The 23,204-nt window shown below is 39.2% G+C and overlaps 1 protein-coding gene across 4 annotated transcripts in view; it reads left to right on the top strand.

The window, feature by feature from the left end:
• Positions 1-23,204, top strand: part of IPCEF1 (interaction protein for cytohesin exchange factors 1) — a 178,163-nt gene that overhangs the window by 100,145 nt on the left and 54,814 nt on the right. For 2 of the 4 annotated variants that reach the window (XM_077755084.1, XM_077755083.1), the window contains 2 exons: positions 2,812-2,848; positions 3,491-3,660. In XM_077755084.1, coding sequence (XP_077611210.1) covers positions 2,812-2,848; positions 3,491-3,660 — 207 coding nt within the window. Of the gene's footprint in view, positions 1-2,811; positions 2,849-2,987; positions 3,063-3,490; positions 3,661-23,204 lie in introns of those variants that run through there. The other 2 variants (XM_077755085.1, XM_077755086.1) reach the window with 2 other exon arrangements.

Genomic DNA, 23,204 nt, shown 5'->3' with positions numbered 1-23,204 from the left:
AAGAAAAATTCCCCCCCCCCCAACTTTATAATCAAGTTAGTGCAAATTCAGCATCCCAATGGGAAGAGCTTATTAGGCTCTGGATACTTATTCTGATAACGAGTTGTAATTCCACTATTGAAAAACCATCTCATAAATTGCTCAACTGGTTGTTCGACTTTTTTTCACTTACCTAGTGAAAAAAAAAACCCACATATAAGATCTTTTTGAAACTGACTAGTTCGTGGGTTCCACTTCCTGTTGTGAGGAGTAAAGTGTGTCTTATTCTCAAGATTGTTTTCATTCTCTCATCTAAACCAATTTAGGTTTCAAATTCACATATATTAGGTGAAACTGGAACTTCTTATAATTTGTTATTTCTATAATATGCACTGTCTTTCTGGTTGGGGGAAAACAGTTTTAAAAGTTAATACAGATTTTATAATAATTTGTCTTAGGGGAAATATTGTTGGAGGAAAGCATCCTCAATGACTGAACTCCTTTGTCCCCCTTTAAAAAAAGTCTAAATCCTTCTTGGTGTTGAGTGCTTGCTCTCTCTGAGGTATCGTCCTGCTTGCAACTCCCAAGCCCACCCAGCCCAGGCACAAGATTCCAGCAAACACTAAGGGCTGATCTTTGGCAAAATTGAGTCAAAACCTATAGTTTCCTTCAGGCTTTCTCTCGAGCTGGCCCTAAGCTTGGATGGAGGAGCTAGAGAGTTCCAAGTCCCATTGGAGTTCATAAGGGGTGGATGGAGGAGATTCACTTGTTCCCAGTCAGGAGACATGGACCCAATGGCGCCTGACTTTACAGACTCTACAGCTTTCTTCTTGTGACTTTCCTCTCCTTTGTTCTTCTTAGAGCCACTCTTTTTCTATGTACTAATGTGACTGACCTTGGTCATTTGGGGCCAGGACCCTATAGGAATGCTTCTATTCCCACATCTAAATTTACTTACTTCTTTGTCTTTAGTCCTGGCTCTCACCTAAGTTTTAACTGTTCAAATGATATACCTATTTGGGCTAAAATATTTCTTTTTGGTTTCCGTGATCTCAGATAATTGCTTAGTAAAAAGACCCCAGGAGACCATTGGAGGGAATGGTGGGAATTTCAGATCAAGTTGCAGGTCAGAGTGAGTGACATTTGGTGAAGAGGAGCTGAGACTACCTTGTTGTCACAATATGCCTAAATTTTAGTCAGGGGTCAGGACTGTAATAGATGTATTCTTGACTAAGACTTAGGGCAGACACTGCCTTTGTTATGTCCTTTTCTCACAAGGATGATTGATTCCTTCAGGACTAAAGTTTTATTCTAACATTTATAAAATAAAAAGTCAGGATGAGATTTCCCAGGAAAAATAATTGAAGCACATTGACTTCATCATCGTGGTTGAAGGAAATACGAGTCCCACTTATCCTAAAAATGATGCAATTTTTATTAGTATAAGTATTTGCTTATATCTGTAATAATGCAATATGATATGAAATATAGTTATATAATGATTTTTGGTTTTCAGAGCATTTTCACATGCAATCTTGTCAAAAATCTATAAGATTTATAGGATTGGGATTATTAGAAATATCTTGATTTTGCAAACAAGGAAGTGGGTTCTGAGTGGTTAATTGACTTTTTCCTGGGTAATACAGCTACCTGGCCAGCCCCTGGATTTACAAATCCTACCATTTCCCCATATCATATTCCCTCTTCAAACATATTGTAGAACCATATACAAGAGTTATTAGGTCAATAGTTAGGTATGCAGAATACTAGCCAGGAATATCTGTATTCTAAAATGTTGTGGTAAGATTGTATGCCAACTATTAGAGCTGCTTGTAATTCTGTACAATATTTTCAGATTCTTGTTAACATTAAAGATTAAGTCTCTTAAATCTGAATAAATTCAGCTTAGATAATGTGTAGAAAAAGTGGAACTTCTTCAATCTAAAATGTCTCTCTTGCTGCGCACACACGCACACACACGGTCATTTGAAAGCATTTTTTTTTTTTTTTTGGCTATATCTATGTTTGTTCATAGTCTGACCTTACACAAATTATTTAAAATGTATTGTGAACGATGTGTGTAGCAGATATATTATTTTATGTCCGGTTTGAATATTTGAAGAGCTGGTATAAAATAGAAGTTGAAATTAACGTATCTTCTGTAAAACGGGTGAGAAATATTCAGAGATGCTTAAAGACAGGATGAGTAATTTGAATCTGGCCATAGATAAGAATTTCCTGATAAGGAGGATTGATAGTTACTTAGATGTCACCAAAAGAGGTTGTGGAAGTTCTTTTTCTGGGATATTTAATTCATGTGGTGTTGGTGTAACCCTAGGTGGGGGCAGGGCCATGGATTTAATAATCTGATATGAACCTGTAATATTGGGACATCACAATTATCTTCCCGGTTTATTTAATTCATTGGTGTTCTTTAAAAAATTGCAGAAGAAGCCAGATCTCTTTTTTGATTCTCTCACAAAAAAAAGTCAAAGGGGGAAATATTTCACTATTTTTAAGAAGTTCAGTGCATACTGTCAGGCCCTAACAGAAGTGGCAGCATTAAAACTGTCTGTGGTGGAAACAGGAAACATTAGTGATAAACGCCGAGTTACGCATCTTTGTATCTTCAGGTTCAGCTCAACGTATACCATTCTAATTAGCACATTTTGTGCCTCAGCGAGTAGCTCCCCTTTAGCGCTGCTTGGAGAGTTTTTTTTAGCTTCCATTCTGCTCATAAACACTGCCACCCCCCTCCCTCCTTCTCTCTTTACAAATGTTACAACACAATCAGAAATTTCCTCTTTTCTTTCCTTCCTGCATTATCAGCAGGTTCCCTTGCGTCAGAAGCAGAGAAAGAAAACTCAAGGTAATTAGATCTCTTTTGTTTCTTTATCCCGTTTTTGTGTGCGTGAGTGTGGGTTTTCTCTCGGATGCCTTCTTTGGGATCAGATTCTTTTTTTTTTTTTTTGGTCCGTCTTAATGCTCATATCAGAAGGTGGACGGCAGATTAAATTTTTGGTTATTTTTGGATCGATTTTAAGAAATGATGGCATGCTGTTCATTTGGATTAATCCCTCGTGGTATGTCAATAAAGCTTAGAAAAGCTGGCACCGAGTCGGGAGGTAGCTGTGTTTAGGTGGGCATTAACCCTTCTCTATCTATTGCATAATGACTGCTATTATTTTGAAAGGAGCTGCGTTAGTACAACGATGTGCCTGCCAGCCTCCTGATTTGGATTTTTTCAACTTATTCTTGTTGAATAATATTCTTAGACTAACACTTGCATGTTAGCCTCCCTTTTCTTTGGTCATCTCGTATACCTTCTAAGCACCGAATGAATGCTTAAAAATAAAATAAATAAATGATTCTTTTTTTTTTTTTGCATTTACTTTGCATAAATTTTTGCAAAAAATCCAACTCCCAAGAGGTAAACAATTAATGGTTACTGTTCACTCGGTCACCTACAACAGGGTACAATGTTCCTTACCTTTTCATGTAATTGTTGCAGGTTTTTTCACGATGAGTCGGAGGAGGATATCCTGTAAAGACCTGGGACATGCTGACTGCCAGGGGTGGCTCTACAAGAAAAAAGAAAAAGGAACTTTCCTAAGCAACAAATGGAAAAAGTTCTGGGTGGTACTGAAGGGAACGTCGCTCTACTGGTACAGCAACCAAATGGTGAGTGAACAGTCTTTGCTGTCCTTTTCAGCTGCTCTGGCAAAGGGTGGATGAAAGATCACTGAGGAGCTGGTGGTTCCTATGGGAAAGTTCATTTTTATTCTTGGAACTTGTAACAGAGCAAATAAATAAGTTCTAGAAACCTTTTCTGATCCAATAGATAGGAAAGCTAATGCACTCTATTTTATGGAAGAGAAAATCAACCTGCTTGACTCGTTAGTTGGAGAGGGCTGTCCAAATTTATATCTATCTATGAATTTTATTTTTTTTCCATGAGAAATTGTACTCATTTCAAGATTTATATGGACAGCACTTTATATGGAAACTTTATGTTATTAAGATTTCTACTAAAACAAGGAATCTGCTTTAAGACCTATTGGGGTGTAAACTGATCCCATCCACAGAATGTATTTTCATTTCTCCTTCTTTACTATTTTTTCCTCTCCCCTTCTTTACTGAGTGGGTTGGTTTGGGAGTCGCTAATCTGTGGGCCAGCGCTGGGCTGCTGACTGTTTTCTCTTGTTCCTTGGCATGCTCGGTGATGGCATTAAAGAATGATGATCAGACACCACTTGAAAAGAAAGTTGCCTGATTTATCCTTAATCAGCAGTACACTTCTGTGGTCTGCTTCACAGGCTGGTTTTCTGTTGGGAAGGGCTGGAAATAAAGTTATTGTGGGAAGGTTTGCTGATTGTTCCTGGCTAGTAACACTTTTGAAGACAATGATGTTGTTGAATATTGAATGAGTAGAGACTTTTCATATAGGAATTCTCTCCATTAACCCCCAGTGGCCAGTTGGTGATCCTGGGAGAGCTGGAGTTTCTTTTGGGGTCTAGTGAAGGTCAGCGATAGATGTCCTTTAAGCAGTTTAGGGGAAATTACTTAGGAATTGTCCCTAAGCAAGAGACATCCTTTCTGTATGATGCCATTCTTCTAAAATGGCTTGTGGACTCCCATCACTCAAGTAACAGAGCTTTAGAGCATATAACTTCATAAATGTAATAGAGGTGCTGCGTATACTTTGTGGGCAAGATTTTTAGTGGATCAATTTACATTCATTGGCTGTTAAGATGAAATTTGTTATTCACATGGCTCTAGGCACCTATTCTGTAAAGATTTGGTAGAACTGGGCCCAAATTCAACTCTAGTGCTCTGGGATAAGCATTCACACCCCCCTCTCCTCCACACCTCTCCATGCTTCTTTCTCTACAATCCCTCTCCAGCCTCCTGTTCTCAAGCTAATTGCTTTGGTTTCACCCCATGCAAAACATTGTACAAGGTCCTTCATTGAATTCCATAAAACATATATATTTTTTAAGGCTTTCGTGAGCTGTAACAACTTTATTGAAGATTTGGGAGGGTTGCATGAAAGAATCACCTTGCAGAGTATGCAGGTACCTGCTATCTTCCGTCTGTCTTTTCCCCTTTTGGGTATATCCATCATCTCTTGTTTAGCATGGGATAGTTTTACCCAAATTAAGGTGACCTAGGGCTGGGGTCGTGCCTTCTGTCTTCAGAGATTTTTCCTAAATGAACAGCAGTTTCTCTTATGAGGAATTAAGGTCATTACAGATTTCTTCCTCTTGTTTCATATTACTTTTGACTCTTGCTTTTGGGTAGTTGCAGCCAGTGATAATCTGCATCTTTTATAAATTGAGAGGACTTAACTGACACACCTTTTAATAGCTCTCTGGGAATTTCCAGAGGCTGTTGGAAGGATTGTTTGGGTATTGATCGAGCATGGCACATCTGTGGGAAGGAACAAACTCAGAGAGAAGCATGGCATTACTTTCCTCAATGAAATTATTGAGCAAATATGTTCTTAGTGCTGTCCCCATCTTCACAGAATTTAAAGGAAGAAGGCCCCCCCCCCCTCCCAAGTGCACATATTTACAGATTTGGCTGATTTGGTTCATTGGCTCATTTGGCTTAAGCTTCTCTTACAGGAGGGACTTAGAGGACAGTTACGTGTTTTAGGCATTAGGAATCTCCTGTTTCCACAGGGAGCAGCAGTGTCATCTGAGATGAGATTGGGAAGAGGTAAAGGAGAGAGCATCCGACACACTCAGGTGCCCAATCCTCATTCGCTTTCATGCAGACTTATAAAGCAATATTCAGGTAGCAAATTGTGTACTTGAATAGAATTAGATTAGCGATATTGGTTGGAGAATAAGTTTACTGTTATCTGGCCTCGGAGTTATTCTAAGAAACTAGTGGTATGTAATGGAGGGACCACCAGTTCCCTAATTCTATGACTCTATTATAGGGGAATTCTCATTCTTTCTCTTTCTATGCACATACACATACATACACCCACGGGAGTGGGCGTGTGTGCATACCCTGACATCTAAATTATATGTTTGGTGTGGGGAAAAAAAGGCTACTCAATGAATACTTAATTAGCAGTCATATTCCTGGTACCCATGTGAATCTCAACTGTGAAATAAGAACCAAGCGCATGTCCTCAAGCTAAGAACATTTATTTACTTTCTGCCACACAAGGAATTCAGATTCAACAAAGTAGCTCCCAAGGCACTTAATGCCTAATGAGCAAACCTCTTATTCTCTCTTCCCTATTCTCTATTCTTTATTCCATGGCCTGCTGCTGGGAGGTAATGGAGCCAATAGCATCCCAGCCAGAACTGCCTCTTACTGAATGCCTACTATGATGCCAAGGGATAGTCTAGGTACCCTTAACACATGCTCTTTCTTACTCCTCAAAAACACCATCTGAGGTAGTAATTGTCACCGCGTTTGGAAGTTGGGAAGGCTGAGACTCAGGGAAGATTGTGTGTATAGTTCCGTGATGCAAGTAGGAAGCAGGGAAAACAGATCACCTTCCTCCCCTTTGGCTCCGCAGCCAGAATTGTCACCATATGCTGGCCTGACCCCATGCAGGCACCAGGATAAATGACAGCCTTCAGTAGGGTTCTGAGAGAATAGCTCTAGAGATGAAACCTAGGGCCATTCTCAGATGAAAGGATGGTGCTCTATCTCCCCGGACCCGTGTGTGTGTCTCTTGCTCTCAGACACATCACCCTCACCATTCCGGGCACCCTTTTTGTCCCCTTGTTACCCAGTAATTGATTCGTGATGTACCTTCTTCCTTCGTGACACTTTGCTGCTTCTAACAACACTACCCGGACTTCCTTGAGAAAGGTCAAGTCCAAACACTCATCTGCCATTTTCACACCCCATGTTATGTGCTTAGAATGTGATACAGCACACAGGAATGTGTGCCAGGTCTTATAAAACCATGTTCAAGTTTACGAGCCACAAATACCCAGGCTATTTGCAATCTTGCATTTGAAATCCACACAATTGTTTTCCCTTCCCACTTGGATAAAGTACACATCTCTTTCCTTGCTTGTGAGAGTCTCCTGACCTGTATCTCTCTTATTTACTCCCCTCCCCCACCCCCTTCTCCATCCAACTACAGAATTTCTTTCAATTCCTTCTTAGCATCACATATGCTGGCTCTCTCTTTGAGCCTTTCTACACATGCTGTTTCTCTGTCCAGAAAAACCTTTGTCTCCAAGCCCAAAAGTTTTTCTCTCACACAGTCCTATTGACCTAAGTCCTCCTTAGAAGTAAAATTTTAGCTTAAGTAGTAGCCTTCCTTCTACATGGTCTTCTCTTATCCTCTGACCTAAATCAGGGCACCTCTGCCTGCTTCCATAGAAGCTTGACTTTTCTTAGTTTTATGCCCTTCTTCCTCGTGTCCATGTTTGTTAGGCTTGCTGTTTTCTGTAATTGATGATAATCTCTGAAGGTCAGGACCACAAGTATATCTTTAGTGCAGTGGCTGACACTTACTAGGCATTTGATTAATATTTGCCGATTTCATGAAATGAGGGTTAGGAATCATCAGCATTTACATTCCCCATGGGGATCTTGAGAAATGGTTTGGATAAGGACTGCTTTTAATGGAAAATATTTTTCCAGTAAAGAGACTTCTACTCGTATTCTTAAAAATAGGTACAGGAGAAGGTGCAATTTGAGATTTGCTAGAAGGGTTCCATGGTCCCATGTAGGTCCCACATAGCTGCTCCCATTTGGTAACATTGTATTAAAGGTTGTTTTTTAAGATTACTTCTAGGGGCGCCTGGGTGGCTAAGTCAGGTTAAGTATCTAACTTTGGCTCGATCATGGTCTCACGGTTCATGAGTTTGAGCCCTGCGTTGGGCTCCGTGCTGACAGCTCAGAGCCTGGAGCCCGCCTCAAATTCTGTGTCTCCCTCTCTCTTTGCCCCTCCCCTGTTCTCTCTCTCTCAAAACTAAATGAGCATTAAAAATAAATAAATAAAAGATTATTTCTAACCAGGGCCACTGGCTATAAACAAAGGTCTGGTTATCTTGATCAATTTGATCTTGATCCGACTGGGGGCAGAAAATGTAGAAAGGGAGACAGATGTTTTCCCCGGGAGACTCTGGTTAGATGCTAGCACTTCACCTGGACACTAGACACAGCTAGAGACGTTTGGGAACAACAACTTCTCTCTGGGGAAGGAGAAGCGAAGTTCTGAATTACTGTTTTCCTTCAGGTGTGTCACTACAAAACAGTGACAAGCCCTAAAGATGTTATTAGTCATTGAAAGTGTCTTCTATTTTTAAGGTTTTAGATTTTTCTGCTTTTGCTGGAACTTATTTTCCTTTTTTAAGAATTTTTTTCTTTATTTTTTCTTCTCTCTCTCTCTCTCTTTTTTAGAAAGAGAGAGCAGCACAAATGAGGGAAAGGTGCATGGGGGGGAGAGGAGAGAGAGAGAGAGAGAGAGAGAGAGAGAGAGAGAGAATCTCAAGCAGGCTCTATGCTCAGCATGGACACCAACATAGGGCTGGATCCAAGGATGTCGAGGTCATGACCTGAGCTGAAACCAAGACATTAACTGGCTGAGCCACCCAGACACCCCTCTTTTCTAAGAATTCTTAATTAAAATCTTGCTTAGTTCCTTGAGAAATATATGGTGGATTTTATGTATACCCAAGACCTATTATAAAGTGAATGTGTATTATATAACTCACTTAAAATTAGTGAAATTCTTTTTTTTTTAATTTTTATTTATTTTTGAAAGAGAGGGAGAAAGAGGACAGAGCACAAGTCAAGGAGGGGCAGAGAGAGAGGGAGACATGGAATCCAAATCAGAGTTCAGGCTCTGAGCTGTCAGCACAGAGCCTGATGCAGGGCTCGAACCCACAAACCATGAGATCATAGCCTGAGCTGAAGTCGGATGCTTAACTGACTGAGTCACCCAAGTGCCCCATGAAATTCTTAAATGTTTCTATTCAAAGAGCATTAAGTCATCTCACTGATGTATTTTCTTACATTATGCAGGAGTGTATGTGGACTAGCAAAATACACTAAGATAACATATGCATTATGCTGGTAATCAGCTTGGAGGCATTGCCTAAACAAGTTAGGCTTTAATTATAAAGCATAGTTAAATATTAGTTATAGAGGATAGATTTAAAATATTTTCTTTTTAAGTGAACCCACCATGAAAAGCTAATCATCCACCCACCTACTCAACCACCTTCCCACCCACAATGCATATCCTTCTACCAGTATTAGTGAGGTATTAATAATTGGGGCAAACAGTTGTAAATGTCATTAAAGGATTAAATATATAAGGGACTGCACTTCTTCTCTCTATTAATGGCTTCTAGACTGGTAGAGGAGAGAGAGTCATATAAGTGAAGTAATCAAAGAAAGATTTGTGGAAAGAAAAGTGGCTCTGAGATTGACAATACAGATGAATTCTGTAAATTCTGGGGAGAAGGAAAATATTTTGGGCCAAATGTAAGGGACTTCTGCCCCATTGATTTTTTTTTTAAATCTCTCTTTCCCCCCTACCCCTCTTTCTTTTTATCCTATCTAGGAAGGTGTGTTTTACCTTTTTAAAAAAAATTATTTTCTTTTTTTTTTAATGTTTTATTTATTTCTGAGAGAGAGAGAGAGACAGCGTGAACAGGGGAGGGTCAGAGAGAGAGGGAGACACAGAATCCGAAGCAGGCTCCAGGCTCTGATCTGGCTGTCAGCACAGAGCCCGACATGGGGCTTGAACCCATGAACTGTGAGATCATGACCTGAGCTGACGTCGGACGCTTAACCGACTGAGCCACCCAGGCGACCCTAAAAGAATTATTTTCCAAAGCTGCATGATTTTCTCGGTCAAAGATTTCCTTGACTAGGTAAACATAGTTTTACCAACCAGGAAACATTATTTCTGTGGGTTGCAGTGAATATAGAATATCTGCAGGGAGAAGGTTCTCTTAAGATCTGTCTTTGAAGACAGTTTCCCTCCCCGCCTATGGCCAAGGAGAATAGGGGATGGGCATCCCAGTCCAAGGGAATATGTGAACAGAGGAATGACAATATAAGTGAATGTGCCAACCCACTGTTAGATATTATATTGACTTCCCATAACCCAGCAAGATAGATGTTGTTATTCCCATTATTTCAGGGAGGTTTACTGAAACTTAGGGAATTTAAGTAACTTGCTCAAAATCCCATAAGGAGCAAGTGGCAGAGCTGAGATTAAACATAAGATCTACCAATACCAAAGCCAGGCACTTTTCCCTGGGCTGCTTGGTGTCCCCATTTACAGGTGAGCCGGGGCCAGTAAATGGGGGCATCAATGCACAGTGCAGGAATGTGGACTTGATCCAGTAGGTAGTAGGGAGCCAGTGCACGTTCTTGAGTCTGATAATGATCCAATGAAATTAGCAAGTGAAATATTCATGTAGCAGTAATAAATGGATGTATTGGAGAAGAAAGGAGCTTTCAGAAGCTAATTTTCAGAAGTAGATATGACAAAATGCAGGCATGAAACATGAACTCCTGGACTGCAGTGGACATAGCGAAAGCGTGAGGCACATTTAACAGCAAGAAATGGCAAACTATGTTGAGTGCTTGAATATAAGACACAAAACATTTGAGGCTAAAATAAGAATGATTCCAAATTTTGGAGCCTGGGAGACTGAGAAAAGGTGTAAACTGAGGGAGGAAGAGTGTGGCTAAAATGTGAATTTCCTTTAGATTCACTGCCTTTCATTTTATTGTTTTGGTTTCTTTTAGTTTTGTGCATTTTATCTTTGTTCAAAATTACTAGAAACCTGCATTGGTTAGGAGGTAAGTAACTGTTGATTGATTTCATTTGCTCTGTTGCATCAACAATTCAAGAGAGCCTAGGGCCCTTTGGCCTCCCATAGAAATGGTGAATCCACCAACTCTATATTTCATGAAAACTGATGAGGTTTGAGGTTAATATCTGGTTTAATATGTATTATGTAGACTTTTCAGTTCTTTGAGAATCCAATCTGCCTGCCTGAATGTGACCTGGTTTTTTCCCTCCCTGTCAGAATGGTTCCTCGTGTCTATGAGTTCAAGTAACTGTGTCTGTATCATATGTTTTCGGTCTTTCCCTGCATGAGCAAATTTCAGAGGGAGCTTTTTTTTCTGGGACTTGGTTTCATGAGAATATCTACAGCAAAGATCTAATCAGGTTTTAGATTAGGCAGAATTTACTTTTGCAGGAAATGATACTTGAAAGCCAGAATTTCTCTTTTTGTGAGACAATGCTTCTGAAAGTTTCAGTGAATATAAAGTGTGTTTCAGCCTAAGAAAAATAAAGAATGAGTTCGTTTTCCCTTGGAAAGAGACAGTTAAGTCTTCTGCACCTGTTATTAGTAATCACCTCTTAGCACAGAATTTGGGAAAATGTCTGCATGAGTTTACCATAGATTGGAAAACATTTCTGAGGAATTTATGAATCCTTCAACCAGAGCTTATTATTTTTTTTCTTCTCTTACCCACTATAGTGTAAACACCTGAGGGTAGATTCTTTACCTCTGGTTTAGGCTGTGTCTCTAGAGCTTAGAACTTGTAGGCACGGGGCGGGTACCAGTGATTTTTGAGCAAATTACTTATTACATTGCATAATTATCAATTAATTATGTAATTCAATTGATCAAAGCACTATTGAGCACCTTATGTGTTCCTAGAGTTCTACCAAAATGAGATGCTTTGGAATAATGGGCTCTAATTTATGTCAACTTCATATTCATTGTTCTTAGTCAACAACCAACTTCTGAGTATATCCCAAACAAAATTCCAATATTTAAAAATGTCTGTTCAGAGAAGGCAGTTCAGACTAACTATGTAAAATTTGATGAGCCCTTTGCCAGCATATGTTCCTAGAGTTTGTACCAGAAAAGGGAAAATGAATCATGCAATACTGATAGGTCTACTCAGGGCAAAATAGGATGTGTTAGCAGCTTTAAGGAAGCAGTTTACCTCAAGGTGACGACTGAGGGATGAAAGGGGTCACAAGGACTGTTTAGGTACCACTTGAAAATCTGAATGTAAGAATAATTGAGGACCTTTTAAATTCTGTTACTTCCCTTATTATAATTTCAAGTAAGTGGAAAAGATCTTTAAAGGGGACATTTTTGGGGCACCTAGGTGCTTTAGTTGGTTAAGCATCCGACTTTGGCTGAGGTCATGATCTCTTGGTTGTGGGTTCGAGTCCCTGCACTGGGCTCTGTGCTGACAGCCCAGAGCCGGTAGCCTGCTTCAGATTCTGTCTCCCTCCCTCTCTTCCCCTTCCCCCACTCAAAAATAAAATAAACATTAAAAAAATGTAAAGGGAACATTCGGCTTAATTAATTTATTCTCTTTGATATTCTCTGTCTCTGTGTCCTNTGGGGGGGGGGTGGGGTCCCAGAATGAATTTCCAAAATAATGGTTCACCACCAAAGCTTTACGATCAGCTCAGTTTATAGGTGCGTCAGGCTATTTTCAATAATTTCTTGTTGCTAAATTCATATAATGTGAGAACAATGGCTTTTGTTGCCAATATTATTTTTCTTTAAAATCTTTCCAAACTTTACATAATCACTTATGAAACACCAAGGCTATGAAATCCTTTGTTTCTTTTGTCTTGTTCTCAGGAGGCAGTCAGATGGTCCAGCATTGCTGATTGGGAAGAGGATGTCAGAGTTAATGACGTAGGTTGGGCTGTAGGAGAGGACAGTCCCCTTGGCTCAGAGCAGTGACTGGCATTTTCATTCAGGGGCATGGTGGGCAGGGCCTGGTGCTTTTGCTGGTGTTTCCACAACTTCTTTCCGTTTTATTTTATCTTTTTTTGGGCAGAATCCATTTTCTTGTTTGTTGGAAATTTAAATCAATTTTGAAAATGCTTGAAAATACTATAAAATATGTGCTCATTTAGAAAAATTAGAAAATAAAATTAAGCAAAGTAAAAAAAAGGGAAACAAACAGAAAGAAGTAAATGCATTATGATTATTTAAATGAATCAATCGTATCAGCTTGATGTGATCACTGTAAACATTTTGGTATATATGTCTCCATTTTTTCCTACACTTTTCAAAAATAAAGCACTGTATATTTTTATAACTTGATTTTCTCACTAAGCAATATATTATCAATATATTTTCACATCTACACATAATATCATTTTGAGTAGCTCTGTGTAATACATATGGTTATACCATAGTTTAATTTTTAATATGTAGAATTTAAAATTAGAAATTCCTTTTATTCTAAAATTTCTTAAAATTGCTAATAGGTGATAGAATACATAAGCACACATACACTAACTTAAAAATGAAGTGATACACACTTAACTTCTATGTATAAATATATGTATGTTTGTATAACTATTAGTATGTGTATACCTATTAATCTGTGTGTATAAATATACTGATCTGTGTATGTGTATATAACTTATAAATTCTCTTTCTATTTTAGAGAGACAGGGAGAGCATCAGTGGGGGAGAAAGGCAGAAGGAGGGAGGGAGGGAGAGAGAGAGAGAGGGAGAGAGAGCGAGTGAGCCAGCCTTAAGCAGACTCCATGCTCACTGTGGAGTCCCATGTGGGACTGGATCTCATGACTGTGAGATCATGACCTGAGCAGAAATCAAGAGTCCCGACACTCAACTGACTAAGCCACCCAGGCACCCCTAACTTACAAATTCTTTTAATATGCTTTTAATATTTAAGCAGGCAAGAAGGTGGATTTCATCAGCATGGTGTAGAATCCATCACGTGGATTCCAGTCTTGTAGTTTCTTACAAGTTGAGTATCCCTTGGGACACCTGGGTGGCTCAGTCGGTTAAGCATCCGACTTTGGCTCAGGTCATGATCATACAGTTTGAGCCCTACGTCTGGCTCTGTGCTAACAGCTCAGAGTCTGGAGTCCACTTCGGATTCTAGTCTCTCTCTCTCAGTCCCTTCCCCGCTCACATTCTGTCTCTCTGTCTCTCTCTCTCAAAAATAAACATTAAAAAGAAAAAAAAAGAAAAAACCCAACAAAAATAAATAGAATATTCCTGGGTCAGTGATGTAACTCTTTTTGCATCCATTCTCTTACAAGTACAATTTTACCACGAACAATATCTTTACATAATTCAGAGCAACTTTGAGAAGATCAAATGCACCTGAAAACATTTAAAAAAATCAAAGGAATACAAAGAAAGACAATTTTATATACACATAAGGTGAAATGTGCTCACATAATACTGTGCAGAAGAATTGTGCTAAGGGTTTTTAGACCCCAGAAATGGTTTCTTTAAGCAAGAATGGCCTATCCTGTGCTACAGATTCTGAAACATGCACCTAATAGCCCTGTGTAGGGGTTGATTTTAAGCTATGAAACAGGGGGTACACTAGAAAGCCCTGGGGGATTCTTCAGCTCCATAGTTCCTGACCTGGAAGAAGAATTTAGGTAATACGTGATTATTTCCCAAGCAATAGAATGCCACATGGCCCGTGGGATGAGCTGAACTTCTGGTTAGAGCTGAGGATTTTCCTGCGATGTCGTTATTTGCAGATTTATCATCCCACTGGAGCAAGCTTTTTTAAGGGCCAAGGGCCCAGCTGCTTCTACAGAAAAGCTAACTGATGAACTCATTTGTCATTGTGCTGCTGTGTTTGGTCTCCCACAGAGCATGGTTCAAGAGCATTTCAAAAGGAAACTGTGCAGTGGGAATTAAAAAAAAACAACAACATATTGAATAATTTTTGAAGGAGCCAGAATTTAGGAGAAGATGTTTGAAACAATGTCTTCAAAAAAGACATCAGGAAATAATGCAGTGTGGTCTAAGATGATTCCTGGGTTCAGAATCAGGAGGACCATTTCTACTCCCATGCTGCAGCTACTTAATGTCTTAAGCAAATTGCCCGCCCTCCTGGGCCCTCTTCCTTATATCTGTAACAGGTTCCTACATGGATGGCTCTTACCTGTGAAGGAGATGATGCTCATTGACAGCATGTTAGCCACGATTTTCATACTTTAATCTTAAGACAATTACTGTGGCAAATGCATTTTCATCCTTTATAATGAGTTTTGGAGTAGTATCTTTAAAAAACATTTTAAATTTATTTTTTTTATTTTTGGGACGCCTGGGTGGCTCAGTCGGTTGAGTATCCAGCTCGGGATTAGGGTGCTAAGGAGATGTGCTGCTCATGAGTAGGAACCATGAATAGAGATTACTATGAGAGAAATGGCCCCTCACCCACTCGCTCATTCTCTCTTTAAAGTAAAACGCAAAAAAAAAATTAAAAAAAAATTTTTATTTTTGAAAACTTGTAATGAAATACATGTAACACGAAATTTCCCATTAACCACTTCTGAGGATATATTTAGTGGTAAGGAGTAGATTTGCAGTATTGTACAAGCAGCTCCAGAACTCTCTTCATCTTACGATACCTAAACTCTGGACTCATTAAACAGTTAACTCTCCATTTCTTCCCTCCTCCATCCCTGACAGTCACCATTCTACCTTCTCTGTGTGAATTTGACTATTCCAAGTACCTTATGTTAGTGGAATCACAGTGTTTGCCTTTTTGGGTCTGGTTTATTTCACTCAGGATGTCTTCAAGGTTCATGCATGTGGGTCAGATTTTCCTTTCTTTCAAAGGCTAAGTAACATTCCTTGTATGTGCAGACCACATATTTTAAAAATCCATTCATATTTGTTGGTGGACAAATTTTTCGATTGTGCCCACCATTTGCCCGTTGTGAATATTGCTGCCATGAACATTACCGTACAATATCTGTTTGAAACCCTGCTTTCAGCTGTTTGGTTTTTTGGTTTTGGTTTTTGTTTTTGTTTTGTTTTGTTTTTTTGGTTATGGGCCCAGGAGTGGAGTTGCTGGATCATACGGGACTTCTATTTTTAAGTTTTTCAGAGACTGCTATGTTTGCTGTAGAGGCAGCACCATTTTATATTCGCCCCAAAGTGTACAGGGGTTCTAATTTTTCCACATCCTCACAAACACTCATTCGCTTCTGTTACTTTTTTATTTTTATTTTTATTTTTATTCTTTAGATAGTAGCCATTCTGATGTGGTGAGGGGTTATCTCATTGTGGTTTTGATTTGTATCTCTCTAATGATTTTTTTTTAATGTGTTTTATTTATTTCTGAGAGAGAGAGAGAGAGAGAGAGAGAGTGTGAGCAGGTGAGGGTCAGAGAGAGAGGGAGACACAGAATCTGAAACAGGCTCCAGGCTCTGAGCTAGCTGTCAGCACAGAGCCTGATGCGGGGCTCAAACCCACGAACCGTGAGATCATGACCTGAGCCAAAGTCGGACACTCAACCGACTGAGCCACCCAGGCGCCCCTGTATCTCTCTAATGATTATTAACCCAGAGCATCTTTTCATGCGTTTTTGGCCATTTGTACATCCTCTTTGGAGAAATGTCTTTTCTTATTTTTGTTGGCATTGAGTCATACCTTAATGGCACTCATGAAACGCATGAAAATGGTTTAAAGATATTTGAAGCTTCATGAAGTATTGGATGATTTAATGTGCACTGTGTAAAGACAAGATTATGTATTATACTGACTGTTTTTAAAAGCATTAACTTTATTTTTTTATTCCTCCTAAATTTCTAATATTGAAAGAGAATGCACCAGGTTTTTAATTTTCCTAAATGCTGTTCTTTATTTCCTTCCCCCACTCCTACTCTAACAATGTAGATAAAGTTTATTAGATAGCAAGATATGCAATTTATTCTGTAATAGTGAGATTTAATCCAATTTATTCCTATTTATTTAAAACCTTTCCTTCCTATTTAGTGCTTTATTTTCCTTCCTCCCTCCAACTCTCACTCTCCCTTCCCCTTCCCTCCTTTCCTCCCTCCCTCCCTTCTGTCTGTCTTTCTTTCCTTTTCCTCTCTCTCTCTCTCTTATTCTTTCTTTCCTGCTGAAGAGACCAACCCTACATAGGTGAAAATTATCTCTGGGGTTTTAAGGTTTCTAAAAGAATAGGTGGGAGATAATGTTGGACAGAACCAGATCATGGAGGGCGTTGTGTGCTCAGGGTTTTATATTACAGAGAACAGTGACACGAGATCTTTTACATTATGAGATTTCCAGCTCAATTGTTCTTGAAAATGATATTTCAGAAGGCAGTGACTATCTCCATGTGTCAGATTACCAGAAAGTCTACTAGTAACTTAATTTCATTTAAAATATGATTCCATAGAAAGAGAATAGAAGAATAATAAGAATGGCCAACTAGTAGAACTGATTTACAAATCATAGAATAGGATTCCAGTAACTTCTTGGTCACCACTTAAATATGACCTTATGTGATAGTGATGTAGTCGTGGCCTTGGGTGACACTTAGGAGGAAATAATGAAGAGGGATGATGGTGCTAAGGAGTTGTGATCCTCATGAGTAGGGACTATGAGTAGCAACATTTCTGTGAGAGAAATGGCATCTTGGTTGAGGTGTTCCAGAAACAGACTCTGAGAAGATGTGGGTACAAATTGTGTATTTAGGAAGTGATACCAGAAATACTTGGAAAGGGAATGGGGAAGTGAGAAAGGGTAGAAAATCAGCTAAAGAAATTCTCCTTCACAGGCAAATTATGACTGTGGAGAGCTGAGGCTCAGTTTTGCTAGGGAACCCTGAGAGCCTTTGGAAACATGTCCCACAGAGTTTTCCTCCCAAGGGGCAGGGGTTGGGGGATTTAAATACCAAGTCCCATCAATCATGGCTTGAGGGCTCATCTTGGGACCAATGAGTGCTGAGCACCTTGGACAGGTGGAGAAGTAGGCTGAGAAGCTCACCCACAAAGGGGTGCAGGTGCTGTTAGTGGGAAGTCCAGCGGGTCTGGCCTGGTGGTGAAGGATGGGGGCGTGTGGCTGGCTTACAGACAGCGTCGCTACAAGGGCTCTGCTCCCTTCAGATGTCTTTCTCTTCCCCTTGTTGCAGCCTCAGCACCCACAGAACTATCATTGTTATCATCACCAGCAACACTTTCAGTCCATTTCATAATTAATGTCAGGAATGTGCAAGTTCTGTAGGAAATTGGACCTTGCTGTTAATTAGTTAAAACCTTTTACTTGATACTTTCCATATGGCATATCTGTTTCTAGGCATTTGTAAAAAGAATCTCTGGATCGAAATTTCATTATACTCATAATGTTAGATAATCTCAAATGCAACAATATTTGAATAAAAACATGCACTAGGTAATGTATGAAGGATATAGTGAGCTTGCTAGCATTAAAGTTGTTGTCCATAGAACTTAAAATATTTTTTTACAGCGATTAGTCTGATGCAAAGAAGACAGGAGAGAGCTAAGACATAGAAACAGCTATACAGAGGGCTTCACGGACAATGGACAGAATAAAAACTCATTTTCCTTCATCTTTTTCTTTCTGGGTCATTCTTTCCCTTTTCGTTCTATTCCTTTTGACCCTCTTATGATTGTTTCCTTGTAATTGATGTCAATAGAATCTTAAATTTTTTATAACTTTAACAATCTTACAGTACAGCATGCATCTGTGTTAAGTCTAGTTAGTCTCAAGATGCTGATTATATCGGCTTTTTCACTGTGTGGACACTGACCTGAGTGTTCTCATTAAGATCACACAGTAAGGGGCTTGCATTGAAATATTCTTTAAAAACATTTGTTTTAACGTTTATTTATTTTTGAAAGAGAAATAGAATGTGGGCAGGGGAGGGGCAGAGACAGAGGGAGACATGGAATCCAAAGCAGGCTCCAGGCTCTGAGCTGTCAGCACAGAGCCCAACGTGGGGCTTGAACTCATGAACCATAAGGTGATGACCAGAGCCGAAGTCAGACACTTAACTGACTGAGCCACCCAGGCTCTCCTGCATTGAAATATCCTGATTCCAAATCTAGGGTTGTTCTTCTGTGCTATCCAATGACTGTAGATTCTCTTCTTTGTTAGTGCCTGCATGAGACCATTTGGTCTCAGAATTATTGAACCGATTTCCGGGTTCTGGCCTGAGTTCTGTTTCTTTGATGTTAAGTAACCCCACAACTTTCCTGTTTTATGATGCCAATCTAGTTTGATGTTGAGGCTGAAAAATGGATCAGTTTCATGAATTCTGGTGCTGAGGATATGATTAACTTTCCCTGAAGGCGAAGTTGGTAGAACCTCAATGGCCCGTGCTTCGCACTCAGTAAACATTAGCTATTACTAGATGTTTCTCAAGTTTATCATGATTCTTAATGGATTTCAGGCCTCGTCACTGTCAGGCTTGCTTCTGATATCTAGGAGAGAGGAAGACGAAACAAAGGCAAACATCATTTTTTCTTGCTTCCTTGCAGGGCTTGTCATGGCCCAGTGCTAATAAGCGCAGCTTTCTGCCAGCAGGTCCAGGTAATATTTGCAGAATGTGCGTGCATTTCCTTTTCTGAAAGGAAGAGGGAGATGGGTTGCTTATCAGAACAAAGCAGCATTGGGGCCTCCAGCACAGACAAGCAGAGGACGAGGGAGCCTTTAGGTCACACGCACTTCTTTTGTGTGGGAAGGAAAGTCGTAAAAAAACTACCAAAACCGTCTTAAAAAAAAATAGCAATGTTGCTACTAAAAGTCCTTAGCCTGTATTCAAAATTATGTGCTGTAAGGTCTCTTGGAGTAGTTACTATTATTTGTGTTGGGCGACATCCTCATGTTATAACTAGTTAGGTTCATTTGCTTTTAATTTTAGGGATTGCTTCCCCCCCTTTTTTTTTTAAACGTAAATCATTTACCTCATTCCAGAGTGAAGCCTGTATAACAAATTAGTCAGATAAATCTTGCTCCCATTCCTATTTCTCTAGCCTCTTTTCTCCTTTCTCTTATGTTTGCATTTTCCCCATGATTTCCTTTTACAAATACAAGCAAGTGTGTATGGGGAGGCTGATCCTATCTCTCTCTGCATACAATCTGCATACTATATCCACTGTCCTGTATCTTATTTTTCTCTTACTGTGCCCGGGAGGTTACTCTATATGTATATATGCCGTGTTTTATCGCTATTCAATGCATGTGAATGCCATCGATTATTCAGTGGTCTGCTGATGATACACGTTTGGATTCTTTTATTTATTTATTTATTTTAATTTCTAGGAGAGAGAGAGACAGCGTGAGCAGGGGAGGGTCAGAGAGAGAGGGAGTCACAGACTGAAACAGGCTCCAGGCTCTGAGCTGGCCGTCAGCACAGAGCCCGACGCGGGGCTCGAACCCACGAACTGCAAGATCATGACCTAAGCGAAAGTCGGACGCTTAACCGACTAAGCCACCCAGGCGCCCCTGGATTCTTTTGTAATGGCAAATAATGTTGTAATGCACGTGTTATTACACGTATTTACATTTAGGACAGATCCTAGAAGTCGGATTTCTGGGTCAAAGGGTAAATGCATTTTTGCCAGTTACTGCCCAGTTTCCTTCCATTGGGTACCACCACCAGCCATGTAGGAGAATGACTATTTCTCTGTAAAACTGAGCTTTCACCATTGATTGTATAATCTCTCTTCTTCCATATCCGTCTGTATTTCAGAGAATATAATTCAGATTTCTGTAGGGGTCACAAGCCTGTGTATACTGTGAGGACAACTGTCCAAGATGATATGAGAAAGGATGGCTCTGCTTAGAGCTTAGACTTTGCCTGTTGCCAGCATGTTGGGGGTTTCTGGACAGAACTGAGTAAACCAGGGGTTTATTTGGAGAAAATGGAGTTTTGCAGCTTCTCCTGATTCTGGTATTCACTGGGTAACCTCACTCACATTTGTTTGCTTGTTTGTTTGTTTGTTTGTTTGTTTTTGAGAGAGTGAGTGAGTGCAGGGAGGGACAGAGGGAGAGGGAGAGGGAGAATCTTAAGCAATAATCTTAATCTTAAGGCCCAGGCGGGGCTTGATCTCACAACCCTGAGATAGATCGTGACCGGAACTGAAATCAAGAGTTGGATGCTTAACCGAATGAGCCACCCAGGTGCCCCCCTCACTATGTGTATTTCAAGTAATGGCAAGAATGTTAACTCCATATTCACAGGTGCACAGAAAAGCATCTTACAAAGAAATATATATTTTGTTTTTTAAACTATTTTTCCTTCAAATTAAAAATTCTATTCATTTTAAGACCTACAATTTATTTAATATCAGGTGTTGGGGGAAAATGCAGCACTAGAAATACTCAAAGATTCTAAGATGCCTCTTGATTTCAGTATTATTTGAAGTGTAAAAAACTCCAGTTTCTTAGAATCAAGGAGCAATGATTCCACTGAGAAGAGAGAGATAATTATACTTTTTATTTTTAACTATGAAATATGTAACAATTTCCTATATTACACTTACCTTTTGTTCCTGGTTTTGTCTTCTTCAACCTACTTAGTCTCTGGAATCTATATATCAGACTTATTTTTCAAAGTCTATTTTTCTACCTTTCAGATATAGGTAGATTTATAAAGTAATTTTGTGTATTTTGCAAAGTATTTGTAGAATAAAAAGACAGACATTACTGCTGGCAATGGACACTGATATTTGCATTTAAATATAAAAATTTGATGCATAATGTAATTAACTTTCAAAAATATGTCTGAAGTGTGGCAAATTCTATATAAAATATCTTTGTCTCTAAAATCCTTGTAGTCCAAGGGTGCCTGGGTGGCTCAGGCGGTTAAGTGTCTGACTTTGGCTCAGGTCATGATCTCACAGTTTGAGAGTTCAAATCCCACGTCAGGCTCTGTGCTGACAGCTCAGAGCCTGGAGCCTGCTTCAGATTCTGTGTCTCCCTCACTTTCTGACCCTCTCCCACTCTCACTCTGTGTCTCTGTCTTTCTGTCTCTGTCTCTCAAAAATAAACAAACACTAAGATAAAAAATAAAATAAAATTCCTGTAGTCCAAAATGGAAGCCATAGTTTAGTTTGAACCACAGAATGCAGGAAATATTAAACCAATTTTGTCTCAAATTTGAAGAAATCATATTGAGTCACCAATGAATGGGAGCACCTGAGACCTCATATTTTACCTTTTTTCAAGTCTTACTGATAGCCAAAGAGATTTTATTATGGTTTTCTATTTTCCCAAGCTTTCCTTGAATCATATGTGTGTGTGTGTGTGTGTGTGTGTGTGTGTATTCAAGCTTTCCTTCACCCTATATATATACATATATATATATACACACACATACATTTACATATATTTAAATTTTCTTTTAATGTTTATTTTTGAGAGAGAGGAAAAGAGTGCAAGCAGGGGAGGGACAGAGAAAGAGGGAGACATAGAATACAAAGCAGGCTCTAGGCTCTGAGCTGTCAGCACAGAGCTGGACACAGGGCTGGAACCCATGAACGGTGAGATCATGACCTGAGCCAAAGTCAGAGGCTTAACCGACTGAGTTACCCAGGTGCCCCTGCATCTTATATCTTTAAAAACAGTTCTCTTGAAATATATTCTACAAATCATAAGATTCACTCCATTAAAATTTACAATTCGGTAATTTTTTGGTAAAGTTACTGAGTGATGAAGCCATTATAAGGATCAGTTTTAAATAGTTTTCATGATATCCATAAAATCCTTCATGCCCGTTTACAGTTAATCTTCATTTCCACCCCCAACTCCAGGCAACCCCACTATTTTCCTTGCTGTCTCCATAGGTTACCTTTTCTCTACATTTAATATAAAGGAATCATACAATAATATGTGACTTCTTATATCTGCCTTTCACTCAGCACAGTGTTTTCAAGGTTCATCCATATTTTTAGCACTTGTTGGTAGTTCTCTAAACAGCATTCCATTGTATGAATATACACACTATTTCTTTACCAGTTGGTGGATATTTAAATTGTTTCCAGTTTTTGGCTATTGGTAATAATGCTGCTATAAATATTTGCATGCAAACCTTTGCGTGGGTATAAGCTTTCATTTCTCTTGTGTAGATACCTAGGAGTGGAATTGCTAGGTTCCATGGTAATTATATGTTTATGTTTTTTAGAAATTGCTGAACAGTTTCCCAAAGTGGCTTCTGCATCTCATTTTAGCACTTTTTTATAGCTGGAGGCAAAAGACAGTGATCCTGTCATTCATTCATTCTTTATTTATTTCATATGTATTGAATGTCTATGTTGTCCTGAANCATCTCATTTTAGCACTTTTTTATAGCTGGAGGCAAAAGACAGTGATCCTGTCATTCATTCATTCTTTATTTCATATGTATTGAATGTCTATGTTGTCCTGAGTATTAATGATATGACAATAAATGACAAAATTATTTCCTTC

Source organism: Crocuta crocuta, unplaced genomic scaffold, assembly GCF_008692635.1.
Source record: "Crocuta crocuta isolate KB4526 unplaced genomic scaffold, BGI_CrCroc_1.0 scaffold11, whole genome shotgun sequence".
NCBI classification, from domain to species: domain Eukaryota; kingdom Metazoa; phylum Chordata; class Mammalia; order Carnivora; family Hyaenidae; genus Crocuta; species Crocuta crocuta.
This window is presented reverse-complemented; position numbering and strand designations above follow the sequence as displayed.